The 19,143-nt window shown below is 36.4% G+C and overlaps 6 protein-coding genes across 13 annotated transcripts in view; 3 read left to right on the top strand and 3 right to left on the bottom strand.

The window, feature by feature from the left end:
* Window positions 1-149: 149 nt before the first annotated feature.
* On the bottom strand, window positions 150-9,511 carry Naprt (nicotinate phosphoribosyltransferase). Of its 4 annotated transcripts, none has more exons than XM_070276833.1 (12): window positions 9,415-9,511; window positions 7,787-8,084; window positions 6,798-6,968; window positions 6,610-6,736; window positions 6,174-6,257; window positions 5,970-6,097; window positions 4,750-4,890; window positions 4,515-4,686; window positions 3,820-4,131; window positions 1,615-1,880; window positions 1,141-1,550; window positions 150-1,081 (listed from the first exon to the last, which is right to left on the bottom strand). In XM_070276833.1, the coding sequence occupies exons 2-12, from the start codon at window positions 7,872-7,874 to the stop codon at window positions 1,004-1,006; spliced, it is 1,977 nt and encodes a 658-aa protein (XP_070132934.1). In that variant the 5' UTR covers window positions 7,875-8,084; window positions 9,415-9,511; the 3' UTR covers window positions 150-1,003. The 4 variants fall into 4 exon arrangements, 3 of the variants coding, with proteins under 3 accessions (XP_070132934.1, XP_070132935.1, XP_017088955.2); XM_070276834.1 differs by lacking the exon at window positions 9,415-9,511 and adding an exon at window positions 8,553-8,626; XM_017233466.3 differs by lacking the exon at window positions 3,820-4,131.
* Window positions 9,512-9,813: 302 nt separating this feature from the next.
* Window positions 9,814-11,415, bottom strand: Pus10 (Pseudouridine synthase 10). The gene is made up of 2 exons (XM_017233470.3): window positions 11,280-11,415; window positions 9,814-11,213 (listed from the first exon to the last, which is right to left on the bottom strand). The coding sequence occupies exons 1-2, from the start codon at window positions 11,397-11,399 to the stop codon at window positions 9,825-9,827; spliced, it is 1,509 nt and encodes a 502-aa protein (XP_017088959.2). The 5' UTR covers window positions 11,400-11,415; the 3' UTR covers window positions 9,814-9,824.
* Window positions 11,294-12,214, top strand: ND-15 (NADH dehydrogenase (ubiquinone) 15 kDa subunit). Its single transcript, XM_017233473.3, has 3 exons — window positions 11,294-11,568; window positions 11,762-11,979; window positions 12,044-12,214. The coding sequence occupies exons 2-3, from the start codon at window positions 11,767-11,769 to the stop codon at window positions 12,134-12,136; spliced, it is 306 nt and encodes a 101-aa protein (XP_017088962.1). The 5' UTR covers window positions 11,294-11,568; window positions 11,762-11,766; the 3' UTR covers window positions 12,137-12,214.
* A 226-nt stretch (window positions 12,215-12,440) lies between these two features.
* Window positions 12,441-13,808, top strand: LOC108119995 (U5 small nuclear ribonucleoprotein 40 kDa protein). Its single transcript, XM_017233471.3, has 3 exons — window positions 12,441-12,645; window positions 12,713-12,842; window positions 12,899-13,808. Exons 1-3 carry the CDS (start codon window positions 12,538-12,540, stop codon window positions 13,702-13,704), a joined length of 1,044 nt encoding a protein of 347 aa, XP_017088960.1. The 5' UTR covers window positions 12,441-12,537; the 3' UTR covers window positions 13,705-13,808.
* A 183-nt stretch (window positions 13,809-13,991) lies between these two features.
* LOC108119996 (vesicle transport protein SFT2C) lies at window positions 13,992-14,895 on the bottom strand. The gene is made up of 2 exons (XM_017233472.3): window positions 14,613-14,895; window positions 13,992-14,546 (listed from the first exon to the last, which is right to left on the bottom strand). Exons 1-2 carry the CDS (start codon window positions 14,790-14,792, stop codon window positions 14,115-14,117), a joined length of 612 nt encoding a protein of 203 aa, XP_017088961.2. The 5' UTR covers window positions 14,793-14,895; the 3' UTR covers window positions 13,992-14,114.
* A 2,401-nt stretch (window positions 14,896-17,296) lies between these two features.
* Window positions 17,297-19,143, top strand: part of spen (split ends) — a 60,389-nt gene continuing 58,542 nt past the window's right edge. For all 5 annotated transcript variants that reach the window (XM_070277611.1, XM_070277612.1, XM_070277608.1 and 2 more), the window contains exons 1-2: window positions 17,297-18,205; window positions 18,745-18,759. The gene's annotated coding sequence lies outside the window, so the exon portion shown is untranslated. The remainder of the gene's footprint in view (window positions 18,206-18,744; window positions 18,760-19,143) is intronic.

Here is a 19,143-nt window from a genome sequence, read left to right as displayed (position 1 = left end):
CAAGTTAGTTGGAAGTAAGAATAAAATATACCAAAATATACCATAAGAATACTAAATACTTGAAAGTTTGGCGGGCGATTTAAAAATCGTTTAGTTACTTGTCCATAATTTTCTTGATTTAAAAAATTGATTAAAAAATAAATGTGGTATTTTTTTGGTTTCTGGTTTCACTTTTTATTTTCGATCAAAAACTACAGGCAACAATTATTTGAAGCGGTCATTTAGAAGTGGCGGTGTGTGTTGTGTTGGATGGTATATTGCTTAATTGGCTTACAATAATCAAGTTGAACATATTTACAATTGAATTTAGTTAAATACATAAACGTAATGTATAGAATAAAATATTTATATATATTTATATATATATATATTTAGGTGTGTGCTTGATGCGTGTGCCCTATTGCAAGCAAATGTCCTAAAAAGCATTTGTACTTCTAGCTTTCGTTATGTTTACTCATTTGTTAGCAACATTTCAACACTTAAGTACTAGAAAAATATTAAATACATCTTTCGTTTGGATTCTATTACATTTCTCCTTCACTTTGTTCAATTATTTGGTTGATCTTAGTTACTGGTTGATTTGGGTTTCATTCTCTTGCTTCGTTTCCGTTTCCGGTATCGGTTTCGGTTCTCTGGTTCCGTTTAAGGCACATGACACATTCCTGAATATGATGTGCGTTTTGTATATATAGTAAGTAAGTAGTATTAAGTATAACACACTAAAACTATTGACTACACAATGTTTTTTCAAATTCGCTTCCAGGTTCGCTTCGGAATTTGTGCTCTAGTATTTTGAAGAGGGGGTAGGTGGAACTCTAATGAGAAAAATCAAATTCCAATTATACCATGCATATGACCAGCAAATGACTAAAAAATTATCATGCCACGATTCACAGATCGTGGACAAATGTATGTAGTACACCAAAAAAATGTATAATATGTAGATTTCTCGGAAATGTTTTCGCGCATCTTTAGTTAGATCTTGAGATCCTTATTATATAGATCATGAAAGCTCGCCGATGGGAGCATTTTGGAGCCACAGATCGTGGATGAAGTTGTACAGATTATCGCTGACGGCAACCTGTAATAAAACAAAGAATATTTTAATAATTTATAAATAAGATCTAATTATTAGCATACCTTATAGGGCGTTGGGTTCAGTGTTCGCTTGTGATCATTTCGAAGGGTCTTGAGCGAAATTTGCACCTTTTCGCGCACTTGTTCCAAGGTCGGCAATTGCTGGCATATCTTTCCCGATTTCCAGTACACCTTGTACAGGGATTCCACATGAGAGGGTATAACATAGGCTCGTTTCGACTCCTGGAACGGATGTCGGCAAAGGACCTTCTGGCCAACTGCTGGTGGAGGTTCCGATACTTTCTGTAGCAGATCGATCAGAGCATGACCATCAGCGCTATATAAACGGTAGGCATTCTTGTTGCCGGGCATGGTGACCTTCTCCACATCCTGGCTGAGCTTGATCCTAGGCTGGCCATTGATCTCTACCAGCTTATAGACACAGCCCAGGGCGGGCTGACGCTGGCAGGTCACTAGAAAGGGAAAATAATTTTTAAAAATTATATTTAATATTTTCTAAATAATATTAAGTCTTACCCAAATGCGTGCCAATGCCAAAGCAATCAATTTTGTGACCCTGCTCGTTCAAACTCAGAATGGTATCCTCGTTGATATCATTCGAAGCCACAATGGTCAGCTTATTGAACCATGGAACTTTGAAGCGTTCCGCCACCTTTTCGAATGTTTCCCTCGCCAGGCAGGACAAATAGGCCAGATCTCCAGAGTCGATCCTTATTCCCAAGGCATGATAGCCCAAATCATTGAGAGCCAGAGCCACGGCACTGAAATTCAGCAAGCCACTCCTAGGAAAATACAAATTACATAAAATATAGTTAATTATTTTAGTTTAATAAACGCTTAAGGTGCTGCTTGGTTTTTTCTAGTATTTTTCAATCCAACAAAAATATTTCTCTCTTTTGCTATACAAATTGTTTCAATTAATTATTTAATTTTTTTTTTGCCACTAAGTTCAAAGCGAATATTACAGAAAAATCTCAAGTGTGGAGCTATAAAAAAAATGTGTCAAGAAACCAATTAAAATTGGTTCTGTTTTGCAAGTGCTGCTATTAAAAAACAACTTTCTTGGTGTTTCGAAAATATTTGAGATTGTTTTTTTAAAAGGGGACTGCAGCACAAAATGTCGAAAGATTTGATCTTTCTTGTCTTTAAGCCATGCAGTGTGCTCTCTCGGACTCTTTCATTTAAATATGTACAAGTTTAAAAAACTAACGAAAAAATATTTTAGAAAAATGTTCAGAATATTGGGTATTTGTTTTCATAAAGAGGATTAAAAATTGAACACAACAAAAAATAGGAAAGGGAGAAAATAGAACAAAGTTTTTAAACTCAAAAAATAAATTGTGTTTCGAGGACAAGGACACTTGAAAAAAGGATTAAATATATGACAGCATTAGAGTGATTCAGTGCGAGTTTCCGTTTTGGGTTTTTATTTGACGTTTTTGTGCTAAAAACAAATGAATAATTTCACAAGTTGGTGGAACAAACGTTAACTTTTTAAACACAAAAGGTTTATTAACTTTAGGTTTACGTTACTTATATTAATTCTAATCCAAGCTTTTGGATGATTTTTGATTTAGTTTTAATGAGAATTTAAGTTTTTTTAATCCAATAGTTGTTTATTTTAAATTTACTGAAAAAAATCCAATTAGGAAAATGATTTTTTAAAAACTTTAAATTTGTTTTATGCACTTTTTAATATTTTTGTTTTATGTATGACTTTAGTTTATTGTTGCAGTAATTGTTGCTTTTGAGTGGATGAGTTTATGTCATATGATATTTTAGTGTTTTTGTTTAAAAAATGTTGTTGGTTTTTTTTTTTTTTTAACTTGAAGACGTGTGTTTTACATACCTCTGCCAAAATAGTGCCGGAAGTCATTTTTTGTTTAATATGTTAGGTTCGTAAATTCTTTCTTTCGGATTCATTTTATGGATATCTGATTCGGGTTCGATTAATGTTTGGGTTTTATATTTTTTTTGTTTCACATTCACATTTAGGACGAGAGAAAATAAGAAGCATAATAAACAAAACTGAGTTAGAGAAAATAATGATAAACGAAAGAATGTAATATTGAGCAGGTTAGTCAAGAAATTAGTGATACACCGGAAAAAAATAAAGTGTTATATATAGAAAAGGGAGTGTATGTAGGTAAGCAGGAAAGAAAGGCAAACAAAAGCAAACAAAAAATAATTTTAATAATTCGACTTCACCTGTTCTGGCTGACTTTATTGACCAGAATTTTTACCCAATTATTGGGTCACCCTAATGATATGACTTGTGGACCAAATTTCTATATTTTTTTTTAACACCAAAGCAGAGGACACATACATATGTACACATATATCCGCTTAAACATAAACATATATATGCGTGTATATGAAGGTTAAAATTTTGAATTTATTAGCTATAATTTTGGTTAATATTTCGATGATTTCATGCAGGCTTATAAAAAAAACTTAAAACTTTATAGCAGTTAGTTTAAAACAGGGCTTAAGCTAAATATTAAAATTTTTTTAAGAAATAATAACAGAAAGGTAAAAAAAAGCTGCAGAAGGGTTAGTAAAATATGAAAATGTAAAAGTTAATGGGAATGAAAGGGTATTATAATTTATAGAAGAGAATTTATAGATTTCTCATATTTCTATTTCTGTTTTTTTTCTTTTTTGCTTTCTATTATTCTTTATTTTTGATTTTTGATTTTTTTTTTTATTAACGGAATTTACCTGAATGACTTCTCGACATATTTTGGAAGGTATGCCGTCCCATTGGACGTGGCTGTTGTGGTTGTTGTCTCAGTGGTTGTTGCTGTCGTTGGTCTCGATTTTGTATCTTTTATTTCTATATCTTTGGACACTTTAGTGCCGTTTTGAGATACACCATTCGGTTGCCCATTGGCCTGGTGCTCTTTCACTTGACCGTTCTTTCTCTGACCGTTCTTTAGGCCATTTACATTTGGCTTTATTTTTGGCGGACTATTCTCAGACTTGATATCATTGATTAGATTGGGTTCTGTGGTGGCTTGTTCTGTCTCTCGGCTGTTGGATAATACTTTGGATTATTACTCAAAACTCAAAAAAAAAAAAAAAAGAGGTACCAAAAACGAAAATCACACAAGGAAGAATGATTGGATAGAGGGATCAAGGATCAAGGATTCATTTCTAGTGTAAAAGTTGATGTTCTTGAACTTTCGTAATAGTTACTCTGAAATTGGAATATTTATCTGTCTGGTGCACGTCTCGAGAGTCTCAAATACAAATACAAAATAGACCAAAGAAATCCATACTCAAAAAATAACAAGGTCAAAAAAATGGGGGTAACCAGGAAAGAGATATAGAGTTACGGGATAACAACAAAATATTTAAAACTAAAAACCGAACACAAAAACCGTTCCGAGAGAATCTGCCTAAAAGCGAAATACCTCTTAACATCGTACGTATCGACAAGGGCCATGAATCCATCTGGGAATGCAATGGCATAGGACACCATGGCCGCCAGTTCGCCTTCGCTCGACTCCTCGGTGGACACGTCCAGGACGTGCGATAGCATTTGCCGGTGATGGATAGCATGCTCCAATAGATCCTCCATGATTCCTATTAAATATTTAAGTTTTTATTTAACTTTTAAATATATATATGAATTATTTTTAGTCTTACCCGTTTGCTTGTGCTTGATGAGACGGGTCTTGAGTTCTCCCACGCTGCTGAAACTGGTGATATAGGCATGGGCATGGGTTCCCTTCACAGGGATATTGAAGAGCTTTCCAGCCAAGACATTGGAGGTGCCATCAAAACCACCTAAGAGATTAAAATTGTAAAAAAATTAAACTTAAACCTCTAATCCAAAAAAAGGGAAAGAATCCTTGACAGGAACCTTGACGCCGACTCCTGCCATCGATTATATAGTAGGATATATCCCACACCCACTCCCACCATTGGGAACGCATTAAAAACTTTTAGCGTTCAGCTTGCCAAACAAACGGAACCCCAAAAGTTACGATGTGTGAGCGCCAATTGAAAGGCACCGCAGCGTTATGCCCGGATACGGATTTGGAGTCGATAGGCACTGCCTGGCACCGATTTCCCATATACATGGACACCCGGCTGTACCGCCCACCCCCCAACCTTCGAGGGCGTTGCGTGTGCCACCCACTTTAGGGACTTTTACTGGCATCGGGGCGCATTTAGTTTAACACATAAACAAGAGTTCTTGAACTTTGCCGGAGCGAGGTGAAGCGGATGCCTTGATGAAGTTGGGGAATTACTCATCGGTTGGTGGGTGGGTAGTAGGAACCTTGATAGGGGGCTTAAACCTCATAGAGGAAGGCGAATCGGGTAGAAGCCTCAGCTCAGCCTGACAGTGACACGTGCTTTGCATGCATGCACATCATAAAATTTCAGGCAGAAAACAATATGAAAAGTCTGCACATTCCCTTCATTTCATAACCCCTTCAAGGGATCGGAGAAGAGTATACAAAACTGGTTTGATAAACATTTAATATACCTTTTAAATTATAGAGACATTTTAATGAGAATACCTACACATCTTAGAAACTATTCTCATAAAAATATAGTCTTTTTCTTTTAAAAATTACAGATCTTAGTCCTATGCCTAGAGTACCTATCCTACCCCAAGAAAAGGTATATGATAGCCCCTACTAAAAGGTGACTATGACTGATTTTGCCTACTTCCCCAATCCTCTATTATTTTTAATTGATAATGAGCTGTCTGCATGCAATTCGGCAATGCCGAAAAAATGCTTTATAGCTCGCACACGGTTGACCTTACTTGTCACGGCTCTACCGCCTATAGCCTATGGTGCTTGGGGCGTGTGAAAGTTTCATTTTTTATGGTGCTGCCATAATGTAACATGTACCTGTGTACGAATACTTTGATGCGGATAGACCACCATCTGGGCCCTGGGCTCGACGCAGTCCAAATTCCAATAGTTTGACATGTTTTCCAGCAACCATGCGATATCTAGCTGCATTGGTGGCCATTAAGCTGTTTATTAAGGCAAGAAATAAAAGAAGAACTATTAGGAAGTTTCCAGATTTGGTATTTACGATATAGGAAATACCTGGCGTAGTTCACCAAGGTGAGAAGGGTCGTCTCCAGCAGCTGGACTATGATCAGAGGACCCTCAATTTTAATAATGGGAACTCTGAAATGAACATTTAATTATTTTAATAATCTTAACTGGTTCGTTGTTTGCTACAAAGTCTAGAAATAAATGCAATTATAATGCTTGTCATACAGCTATTCTAAGATAAAACTCGCAAATATTTGCCAGACCACATAAAAACCATAAAGATAGATAAGAACCATGAGCTGGATGTTTCACAATAATCTCGTTAGAATGCAAGAGTCACTTTAAGAGTAATTTTAAATGAGTAATATAACGATACTCCATGAGTTTTTTGACAATATTTGCTTTATGCTTTATCTATTATTAATAAAATTCAGAAATAGCTAAAAGCTTATCTATCACGTCATAAAGTATCATTCAAACACACCGTGGAAAAGCTACTGTGCCCTCATCAATGGCATACAAGGTGACATCCCGCGCCGTCAAATTACCGAGGTACTCGAAAAATTCATTTTCAATGCCCTCGGGTAAGGTTTGTTTTAGATATTCGATATCTGGAAATAATATAAATAGATTAGCATTTATAATATATATACTAGTTATTAAAAAACTTACCGCTTTGGGAATAATGGAAGCTATCCAGGAATTTGAGGCACTCCTCGAGACCGGCAAATATAGTAAATTCACCGTGGAATGGATTGTTGCGAAAGAATAGATCAAATACCGCTGTGTCATCGGTCTTGTCGGATTTCCAATATGCATAGGCCATGGTTATTTGATACAAGTCTGTAATATCATAAAATGTAATTAAAAACGTTATACTTTTTAAGATTTTCTTTAATAAAAAATCGGGCCAGATAAGATAACCTGGAAAGTCCATGGCTGATGGGGGCAATTAAAAAAGAGCTCTATATAGTATGTATATTCCGACAATCAGCCCGTACGGGAGCACATAAGCGGCAAGCCCGTAAATGAAATGCAAATTCTTATCTAAGTGCAAAGACCCAAAGATCGGGTGTGTTTTCTTTATTTTTTTATTTATTTGTGCCCGTGTCGTCTGTTGTGCCTAAAAATATGCCGGGCACTTCTATATACACTATATAGAAGAAAAACCAAATCAACAAATAGCACTTCTATATAGCGCGCCAAATTGTCTCTGAATTTTTTAAGCTAAATGTCAGCCAGTTTAGGAGCTTATTTGGAAATGAATAAAAAAACTGTAAGATTATTAACAAAATCAAAACTAAATTTATCGTAGCAGGTCATTATTTTAAAGTACTAGTAATATTTTAATAATTTTAAAAATTATTCAATAAAGAGACTTAAAAGGAGTTCAAGATATAGAACCAAAGGCAAGATATAGACATTAAATTTAAGAAAAAGGATCCCCTCGACTTGCCATGGATTTTCAAATATTTGCATTTCTCATGGAACTCGCTTGGAAGAATCGTCTGACTATACCCGCTTTGGTTTCTACTGCATTTATTTTAATGGATCTACGTATGGAGATGGGACCCACAATGACCATTATAACTGTGAGAGCTCCCACATTAAGACAATAAAAATATATATCATTTAAAAGGGAAATTCTTTTACTTCATTACCGGTTAGTAGTGGCTGGACAACACCATTCTGATTCATCCGTCCACGATCCATAAACTGGCCGCCCGTGCTCATTTCACGGTCGTTCATTTTGTCGCCGATCTGGGTGGATTACTTAGCTATATGGATATAGTCTTTTTTTATTATTATATTTTTTTTATTATTTTTCTTCAAATGTCTGTTCACACGCGACTCGTATGCGAGCAATTAATGTGCCAAGTAAACAAATTAATTAATTTGTTGGTTTATTTATTTGGTCGAAAGCCGTTGAACTTTAATAGCTGGGTTTGTGTGTCATATCTGTAAAATAAAAACAGAAAATTGTTTGCAATTGTTGGGGAGGTTATTGTAAATTGGTATTTAATATTTTTTAAGCTCAAATGACGTAAGATAGCGTTGGGTTTTTGAGCTCGTGTTGAAATAGCATCGTTTTGTTAGCATAAGAATGCAATAAAATAATTAGAAGCTTTTGAAATAAACTTGTTTTTTTTTATTATTTTATGAGAGTTTATTTAATAATGTCTCTATTTTATTTAAAACTTTGTTTAATAGTGTTTTTATTTCACAATCACTCAAGTTTACAAACAAACTATATACTTATAAAATTTGCATATTCCAATTTAATCTTAATTTTATGCTGGACTCTGTTATCAATTAGTATGATAGTTTATTTGTTTTTTTTTTATTTTTTTTTTTTTTGTTTTTTTTTTTTGTTGATAACGCGAGTAGTGGCCTCTATTATCACACACACTCTACTGGGGTGATCACCTCGGTTCGGTTTGCACTATTCAAACTTTTCCGCTCAGATTTCGAAGCTCGAATGAATTTTGAAATTCGCAAAAGGGGGCTAGCAAGCTGACGGCGTCGCTGCACAGTGGAACAAAACACAACAAAATTTTACAAAAAAATGATAAAAGTTTTTTTTAATAATTTAAAAAAATTGAAAATTAGAAATCTTAAAAATTCTGCTCAATTTTTTAAATTATTCGAAAGCTTTTTATCAAAAACGCCCCACTGTTCCCGGCAGCGAAGAGAAGCTAAACTTGCGTGAGAGCCGATAACAAAATGCAGTTTGTTTTTTTTTTTTTTATATTATTATTATTATTAAGAGAGAACTCTTGTTGATTTTTGTTGTTGTGGTTGCCATTGGCAGCCGGTTGATGATTATTCTTCGATTTTGTTTTTTCCCCTCTCTTTCGGGCCTTGTGTTTGTTTCAACACAGCGGCTGCTGGGCGCCGCTTTTTCTATTGATTACATTTCCACACAACGTGTTGCTGCATACTGAAGGTTGTGTGAAGGTCGCCGGACGCTCTACCCAAAAAAAGCCAAACACTCGCACACCCACCCACACACACACCCGCAAAGCTATGGAGAATCGAGAGGGAGGCTGGAATGGAAAAATAGGGCGTGGGCGGCGTAGTATTATCTATGCACTTTCACTCTTTTTTTTTTGCGCACATTTCAATTCATTATTTATTATTATTTATTTATAGGATGCGGATATTCCAATTAACAAGAATGCCATTGATAACACTTTAGTTTGAAACTCGAGTTGTGGTTTTTGTGCAACACTGAAGCGATTTGCATTAATGTGTAGGGACGTAGTTAGCTGGAAAATTAGAAAATTACTTTTTATTCATTAAGCTCACAGCAGTCGCTTTTTATTTTTTTCTTTTTCGCGCACGTTCTTCTTCTTTGCTGGTTCCCAGCTGATAAGAGAATTTGGCCAAAGCTGCCAACTGCTTATCAGTTTTAAGTGTTGTAAAAGGTGTTTATGTGTAATAAAATTAAAGATTTATTTTAATTTTTGAATTAGTAAAAGTTTTTAAAAAATACAAGGCAATGTTTGCCAGTCTTTAAATTTTTAAAAATTTTTAAGACTAGGTGGAAGGTTTTTTGAAATAATCGAGCCTAAAATATCGAAACTGGAAGTCATTTTCAAGCGCGCTTTCGAAAGTTTCTTAAAAACACGGATTTAATGTTACACATGAAACTTTAATCTTAAACCTTTGAAAGTATAAATGTCATAAAAATAAGCTTTATGTGTTTAAACTAGACAATGAATTGTCCACCTCCGGAGGCCATTCCAAGTCAATTCCCACCACATCTAAAGCTTGAATATCCATGGCCTTGCCTATGATGGAGGATAATGAGGGAGTGGTTCTTCCAAATTCTCCATGAACCAACTCTTTTATGTAGGTTCCAGCTTGAGTAACAATATCCACAATCAAAGCTTGTGGATTACCGCGTTGGACGCGCGCCCTAACACTATAAATGGTCCTGGGTCGGGTGTGCAAAGGACGACGATGAAGGACTCGTATGGGGGTCTTCTGTTGGATATCAAAACTTTTAGATATTTGAAGTTTTTCCAAAATCTCCACGGTTACTGGTTCCTTCAGAGCACAAAGGGCGCGATAGAATTTCTTCTTTTGCTCCTCGCCTGTTTTTATATGCGATAGCTCCTCCCGCGCTACCACTTGTAGGTTTACTATGGAAACCTTTCCGGACTCGTCCACCGCCTTCTCCATTTTGTGGGCTTGTTCTTTAGTCAGTGAACTTCTGATGGAGTTCGGAATCTCGAGAACAAAAGGCCTTCCTTTGCCCAAACAACGAACATCGACATCTTCTCGTCCGCTGGACATAAAGATGATTTTCTCCGGCTTCTCCGTGAAGTGCGCTCCAACATTCCGGATGATTATCTCCTCGATGCTGTCCTCCATCACCCTCTGGCCATTAAGAACCCAAGGCGTGTGCGAGATTTCGCGATTTACTTTCCGATATCTTCCAGCCACACAGACCAATGGACCTTGCAGCTCAATGGTTTTTAGCTCAAGGGGTTCCTCTACAGTTGGAGAGGGGATTTGGAAATACTTCTCGAAAGTATCCGCCTTGACTTTCGCCGGTTGGTATTGCTTTTCCAGCAAGCCTCGTGAGATTTCGATGCGTTTCTGATGGGCAGCCTTATAGGGAAAGGCTTCTTTGTTGAGCTTCACCAGTTTGTCAACCTCCTCCTCCTCTAGCTTATGCCTGAGATCCACACTGATCATTAGCCCATTAGGGTCGTATTCTTTGCCCAACTTTTCACATATTATTGGGTGCAGTATAAGCTTGACGGCCTCCTTAATGGGGACATCTGGGGGGTTATTGGCGTCTATGATCGGCCCGAATTTTCTCTGCAGGGCATACCACATGGCCAACTGCCTCAGCTGCAGGATCATGGGCAAACTAATGGCTAGAACGATTGTCTGGCAATCGTATTTACCAAAATCAGAGTTGAGGATACCCGCCAGGAGGTCCTTTTGAAAATCCTCCGAAAATAGACCCAAACAAGTTGAGCAAATGGTTAGACGTTGTTTTTTTGCAGGCTGATCATCTGGTGGAGTGCTACTATATCCATTTTCAACAGTTTCATTTACTTTTATATCCAACTATTCAAATAGAAAGCCAGCTTATCAAATTGCTTCAAAATAATTATATTTCAAATCAGAACTCACGTTTCGAAGTGTTTCATTGATATCCTTATACTCGGAACCTCTAGCCTTCAAGTAGCGCAGCTGGCAAACCTCGCATACGCCGCAGGATCTCAGAAAATCCACCAAATCCTGATTTTTCATGGCTTTTTAAAAAAATAAACAAATTTTTGTAAACAAAACGTGTTGAGCGGTTCGCGAGTTAGCCAACACTGCCAGCTGTCATTGGTTCGAGGCATTAGCCAACACTTCTCGGCTTGCATTCAGAAAATACAAAATAATTGTTTTCATTGCAAATCTTTAGCAAGTTAAGGTGTGTAACTAAACTTAAAACAAATCAGCCTAAACAAACATATTATTAAACTGCATTGAAAGTGATGGGGTGCAGATTATCTCCGTAAATTAGTGTTTACGGCCATTGTTTATGGTTACGTCACAGTGAGAAGTGACAAAAATCTTTCCATCTTTGAATATTAACTTATTTTCTTGTTTCCTTTTCCTTTTAGCAAAAATGTCGTTGTCTCCATTTTTGCGCCTCCCCTTGACCGATTTAACCGGCTGTCTGATTAACCATCAGACCTACGACAAATGCGGACAATTCGAAATGAAAATGATGGAGTGCTTTGAGGCCTACGGCCTGGAGCGCGGAAAGCGCGAATGTGCCGACCTTATTTCCGATTTCCAGGAGTGCGTTGGCATGCAAAAACAGCTCTTGCGATTCCATGTAAGCTTCTTGATGGCTATCAATCATTTGCATTGTATATTTATGATCTTAAATGCATTTTCAGGCCATGCGAAATGAACGCTACAAGCAGTGGCTCAAGGGAGAGCGCAAGGGCAACGAGTTCTATGCTGATCCCCCTCGTGTGGATGCCTATTAAGTGTGGAGGAATCTTTATTGAGTAAAAAGCATATTGTATAGCCGCAAATTGTGTAAAAATAAAGAAAATTAAAATTAACATTTTCAATCAGCTGTTTTGTTTATCAGTTAAGCAAGTGGACAGCACTACTGCTGAGCTCGTCAAGGGAAAATTTTAAGTAAAATTAAAATTTTTATTCAAAATTTAAACAAAAATTACTTTTTTTTTAAAGAAAGTTAGTAATAATATATACCCATATTATTTAGAAATTTTTTTTATGCAATTATTTACCAACTAAAAACAAGTGTTGGTAAACACCGAACAGTTAAAAAAGCGAGTTGGCATCTTTTGGATTTGTTGTGAAGCGAAGTTTTTCTTGTTCCGGCTGAAAATTGATAATTTCTTCATAAAAATCTACTAAAATGGGTACCAAACGACCCAATAACAGCGTGGTTCTGGCCCAGGAGCCAAAACGCAGCAAAAGCGAACTGATAGCCTACACAAATCGGGACAAGGCGCTCCTGGAATCGGTAAGCGTGGTGGCAAGAAGAAGCACGGAGAAAAATTGCAATTTTATACTTTTATGCTATTTTTTAGGGTGTAAGGCGAACTTCGAACCTTCAGGCACCCATAATGCAACTGGAGGGTCATGAGGGAGAGATCTTTACCACAGAATTTCATCCGGAGGGAGAGATGCTGCTATCCTCTGGGTTTGATAGGCAGATTCGTGAGTGAAATTTTGGTTCAGTTTTGAATATCCTTTTCATTATTATTATTTTACAGATATCTGGCAGGTTTACGGTGACTGTGAGAATATTATGGCTCTATCCGGACACAGTGGCGCTGTAATGGAAGCCCATTTCACGCCGGATGGCTCGCATATATTCTCCTGCTCGACGGACAAAACTCTAGCCATTTGGGACATTGTTACGGGTCAACGGCAGCGACGCTTCAAGGGCCACGGGAACTTTGTGAACAGTGTGCAGGGATCGCGACGAGGCCAACAGCTGCTGTGCTCAGGCAGTGATGACCGGACCATAAAGATCTGGGATGCGCGGAAGAAACACGCCGCCCATACGCTGGAGTCTCCCTTCCAGGTGACTGCAGTTTGTTTTGGTGACACCGGAGAACAAGTAATCACCGGAGGCATCGATAATGAACTGAAAATTTGGGATATTCGAAAGCAGGCGGTTCTGCATAACTTGCGAGGACACGCCGATACTGTTACCGGCATGGCGCTGTCGCCTGAAGGTGATTTCGTCCTTACCAACGCCATGGACAACACGCTGAGAGTGTGGGACGTGCGGCCCTATGCTCCTGGCGAGCGGTGTGTCAAGGTATTCCAGGGCCATCAGCACAACTTTGAGAAGAATCTGCTGCGCTGCGCTTGGTCACCGGGAAGCGACAAAATATCCTGCGGTTCGGCCGATCGGCATGTCTACATTTGGGATGTCAACACGAGGCGCATTCTATACAAGCTGCCAGGACATAATGGCAGTGTAAACGATGTGGATTTCAGTCCGAAAGAACCTTTAATTTTGTCTGGATCCAGCGATAAAACCTTGTATCTGGGCGAGATTGAGGACTGACCTATGGAGAAGCCAAGTCAAAGGATAGGCCCACTGCTGGAGACTCCAGTGGAATGACAAAATGGAGAAATCGAAGATTAGTTTTATGATCAAGATAAAAATAAATAATTTTAATATAACCCTCCCCCCATATACACAATTGCGTCGTAAAAGACCAATCTATAAAAAGAGTCTTCCGTAGCGTAGCAGAATCGCGTCATAGTTCGCATTTATAATTGCAATTTCTGATAAGCGAGCATTGATTTTCCCAATGAGTCAGTTGAGAAAAGAATGGAAAAACAATATGGTTACTTTTGAGAGGCGTTATATCACAAATAAGTTTTATTTTGGATCAATGAGTTAAATAAGTTATATCGTTCGTTGCTGCGGTGGTTGGAGATGATTCGTTTTGTTTTATTGCTCTTCGTGGCTTATACTGGCAGCGCACTTGTCGAGGCCGAAACACTCGTCTTGAACAATTGCCCAAAGAACTTGAGACCCGTAGCTCCACCCGGAACCATACCCAGTACCATAAACAGTAATGCTATTATTTGCGCCACAGCAAACAGAACTGTGAATGCGGTGCTTTTGGCCACCAAGGCACAATACAGGGTTAACAAAAGGCAGGAACTGTACGATATGGAAGTCAGGAGTCTCGGCTTGGAGAACATCTGTCGCAGAAAGGCTCCGAATCCGGACAGAAAGCAAAAGCTTAGGATAAAGAAGAGACTGCCCAGGGTGTAGAGCAGGGCGAACTTTCGGGCTTTCAAGATGAGAACGGGAATGTATAAAGTCGATAGGGATATGCAGAGTCCTCCCATTCCCAAACAGGCCACAAAACCGACGATTCTCTGCAGTCGCGACTGAAATATAAACGAAAATGGATTATAAATAAATTATTTAGGGTTTAGGACTCAATGTAATCCTACCAGTTTGGGACAACAGGAGTCCTGGGTGTCCTTTAGCCAGCTATTGGCCTCCGGTTCCGTGTTTTTGGAAAATAGTCCCAGACTTGGGACCTTCAACTGTGGCAGCTTCACATTGAAGCTCTTCTTCTGGTCACTCTGCAGCAGTAAATATTCATCCAAATCGGACTTTAAACTACTCATGGCTAAAGTAGTTTTTCACAACTTTTTCTTAAAAATAATAATTTTCTTATTTATTGTGTGTCGTGTCAGAAACAAAACAAAACATGCGGAAAGGTACTAACGCCTGCGTGTCGCCAGCGATGCCAACCTGCTTTCAGACATTGTAGGTTGGTTTTACGTTGTTATCGGTTATTATTATCGCCTTTTAAATTCGCGCCCAATTCTTAATCACTCTTAAGTTTATTCCAAACGAAGAAGGCTTTGCCTTCGATTTTCTGGCCAAAATGTGGGGTATATAAGGGGCACAAGCATTTCTTTTCAATCAGTCGGAGCTCAGCCGCTCAAGGAGCCACAACTATTTTATTTTTTGTATTCTTTTTATTTTTATTTTTATTTTTTTCTTTTCGACTTCTCTGATATTTATTTATTTTCTCATTTTAAATTAAACAATTAACAATGAACATTTCATTGTCGAATTCACTCTCTTCAATTGACCCATAGCCGTTGTACTCGAGAGTGGCAAAAGCACTCAAGAGGGTCATCAATTAAATCCGAATTAATCTTTCAACAATTAATTTTATATAATAATAATGTGGTGTTATTATAAACACTTCTCGACTTCTCTGATATTTATTAATTTTCTTATTTTAAATTAAACTATATTTCATATATAACAATTTTTAACACTTTTTTCCCAATAATATTTTTATATAAAAAAAAAAAAAAGAAAAAACTTTTTGCTGCCCGACTTCTGATATTAATTTATTTTCTTATTTTAAATTAAATTATAAACAATGAACAATGTTTTTTCCAATCGGTTTCACTTTTATCGTATTTTTTTTATTTCTTATATATTTTATAATTTTTTTATTTTTCATCTTCGGGACCTTCGACTCCTCATTTTGTTCTTCATTTTGTCGAGCTTGCCCATCATCATCTTATTTTTTTTTTAGTTTTCAATTCGTTTTTTCCATTTTTATTCGTTGATTTTTTAATGTTACATTTTATTAAAAATAATAAAAGACTGTGGTCTATTCCAATCTCCAACGTTTAAGACACCCCTTGCTCTTATTTATTCTTTTTTCTTTTTATATCCTTAAAGAAGATATATTTTGTCCATTTTTTTTATATATATATACATTTTTTTATATTTTAACCATATATTTAACTAAACAAAATAATTAACGGTTCACTCTCTTCAATGGGCCCATAGCCGTTGAATTCAAGACTTCCAAATGCACTTAATAGGGTCATCAATTAAATACAAATTAATCTTTCAACAATTAATGTTATATAATAATAATGTGGTGTTATTATAAACACTTCTCGACTTCTATGGTATTTAATTATCTTTTTATTTTAAATTAAACTATTACAATGAACCTTTTTTTCTCAAAAATAGTTTTCATATAAAATTATTTTTAAAAATAATATTTTTATAAAAAAAAAAAAACAACTTATTTTATTTTCCAATCGGTTTCACTCTTATCTTATTTTTTTATTTTCTTTTTTTATTTTATTTTCTTTTTATTTATTTTCTTATATATTTTATAATTTTTTTATTTTTTATCCCGAATCTCGAATCTTCTTCTTCAGAGCCCGAGTCTTCTTCGGGACCTCATCTTGTTCATCTTGCCCTTCACCATCTTTTTTTTTTTTTGTAGCTTTCGATTCGTTTTTTCCATTTGTATTCATTAATTTTTTAATTTTACATTTTATTAAAAATTATAACAAAAGACTGTGGTCAAATCATCCACGTAAAAGACTCCCACTTCTCCTAATTATAATTATTTCTTTTTAAATCCTTGTAGAGGATATAATGTTTTCCAAAATTGTTAATTTTTTTTGTATTTATTTGTTTTAATTTTTAATCAATTATCAAAGATTGTAGGAAGGCTTACAAACCTATGACTAAAAAATTAATAAATTTATTTTATTTTTCTATCTTGTATCAAAATATATGTCTTTTGGATTAGGGATTCACTCTAGATCACCTGGAGGCCCCATCTGATTAAGAAGAGGAAACAGGCTGACCAAAGACTTCGATCCTTCTACTGGCTCATGGGTAGGATATCGAAGCTGAGAACTTCCTAGGCTTCCAGAGGCTTTATAATCACCCGAACCTGTTGGCCAGTTCCCTGCTGGACAACAGCGAGCAGCCTAGAAGACTAAAAAGGACACACCCGCTGGACCTCCCCTTACTACTCTAATTTATTTCTACCATATTAATATTTAAAATTATCTATAAGTGAAGTTTATGTGATAACATTAAATGGTTGTCCCTAAAGGACAGTTTTAAATAAACGTTATCCTGCCATTAGAAAAAAAAAATTTATATGTCTTTGCTTAATTTTAATTTTTTAAATTTTCCCTCTCCGAATCGGGTTAACCGGTTAGTTAAGCAAACCGGTTAGACTTAGTGTGACCGTAAAGCACTTTACAGACCATGTCAAATAGTGCATGGGTGGCAACCCTTAAGGCAGCAACGGCAAATGGTGGCCAAATTTTTCCTCGGCACCACGGTCACACTGATAAAAAAAGCCAAACGGAGTGAAGTCGCAACGGACAGCGCGCGCGTCCAGGCGAGCAAAAAACAAAAAAAAAAAAAAGAAAACAAAAAGTAAAACAGTAGCGGCGGGCAATTAAATAAAAACGCCGCCAAAACACACACAAGCCAAAAAAATAAAATTTGTTATCTAAACAAAAAAAATAAATATAAATACGGCAAGAGTGGCCCCTCCCGTCTCCCCATCTATCTCTGAGTGCGCGTGTGTGTGTGAGAGCGTTGGTGTATCTGTGCGCCGCGAGTTATGTGAGTTTGTGTGAAAATGCATTAATTACACCAACACCGCAATAACAACAGCAACAACAACAGCAACCACAACAAGATTAAAATACAAATCAAATACAATAAAAAAAAAAGAAACAAAAACAAAAGGCAAATGCAAATGGAAATCGAGCCAATAAATTAAAAAAAAAAATTTGTAATTTTTTTATTGTTTTTCAATTCAATTTTTTGTGATGCCTTTTTTTCTGTCGAATTTAATTCGCAGGAAAACCGCAGCAACAAAAATTCAAATAAAAAAAAACCAAAATCATCACAACAAGGAGAGGTACCCCCTCATCACCACACCCTTCTAGAGATCTAAATCGGTTATATATTTTGGACTCGGTATATCGGTTCGAGATCGGTCCGGTACGGGCGGTAGAAAGTCGGAGCAGAACTTTAAACGGGCGCGTCGCTACCTTTTTTTGGAGGTTTTCGAAAAAATAAGCAACTAAAGTTGGAAAAAGCTACTCAAAATCCAGTAAAAATGCGCAAATTTCGAATACAGTCCAAAACGGGTTTATAAAAAAAAATACAACAAAAAAACAACAACAAGCTGCGAAAAAGGATCCTCCAATGATCAGCCAAGGAAATCCACTCCAATGGTGTAAGTATTTCAAGAGCAGGTTGTGGCGCTTTTCCGGGCGGGGGAAATCAAAGAAACTTCCAGGGGTCTCTAGAAGAGATTAGCAGAAGGTTTTGGAAGAGAGATTCTGGCTAAGAGGAAAAATCAAGGACATATCCAGGGGTCTCTAGAAGAAATTAGAAGAAGGTCTTGGAAGAGAGATCTATAAGAGATCTTTCCTTTTCCTAGTTTTTCCTACTTTTAGGTTCTAAAAACTACATTTTATTTTAACTAGTATTTTATTACTACTTTTTTCTAATAGAACTAATCTTAATGTATAATCTTTTTATTATTTTTCTTAGTAAAACATTTATTTTTAAATAATTTCCATGAATTCATACATTTTTATTAAAAGTACCACCGTTATGCGGGATCTTTATAAGACGGGGTCCATTTATGAGATTTCAATTCCCAGAAGACTAGGCCTTATCGCTTCTTAGTAACCATTCTTCTTCTTTAATTATTTATTTAAAAAAAAAAACCCAAAAATTAATGGAATTTCCCTAATTTTCTCTTTTTAGTCATCAACGCAAATGGTAAGAAAGGAAGATAATCGCTGAAATATCAACTAAAAAATGGATAAATCTTAAAAATAAACAACAAGGGATGGATAAACAACCAAAAAAAAATAAGTGAATTCTTAAAACCCAAAAAGAGTGTCTAAAGTGTAGAAGTGGAAATTCTAATTTCAAAAATTCTTAAAAAATTTAAACAAAAGCCAATTTGCCAAAAAATTTAACAATTAAAAATTTAAAAAAATAATTGATTAAAAATCGGGAAGAATTCTTCCTCTGGTTCGTGCTTCTTGGATCTCCACAAAGAAAAATGGCACAAAAATGAGCTCTAGCAGCAGCGACGTTGGCAGTGGCAGAGCTTCCGTGACTGAGGACGTCGCCGTCGACTGAGAACGACGGCGGGCA

Source organism: Drosophila bipectinata, chromosome 2L, assembly GCF_030179905.1.
Source record: "Drosophila bipectinata strain 14024-0381.07 chromosome 2L, DbipHiC1v2, whole genome shotgun sequence".
NCBI classification, from domain to species: Eukaryota; Metazoa; Arthropoda; class Insecta; order Diptera; family Drosophilidae; genus Drosophila; species Drosophila bipectinata.
Note: the sequence above shows the minus strand (reverse complement) of the source record. Positions and strands in the feature narration are given on the sequence as shown.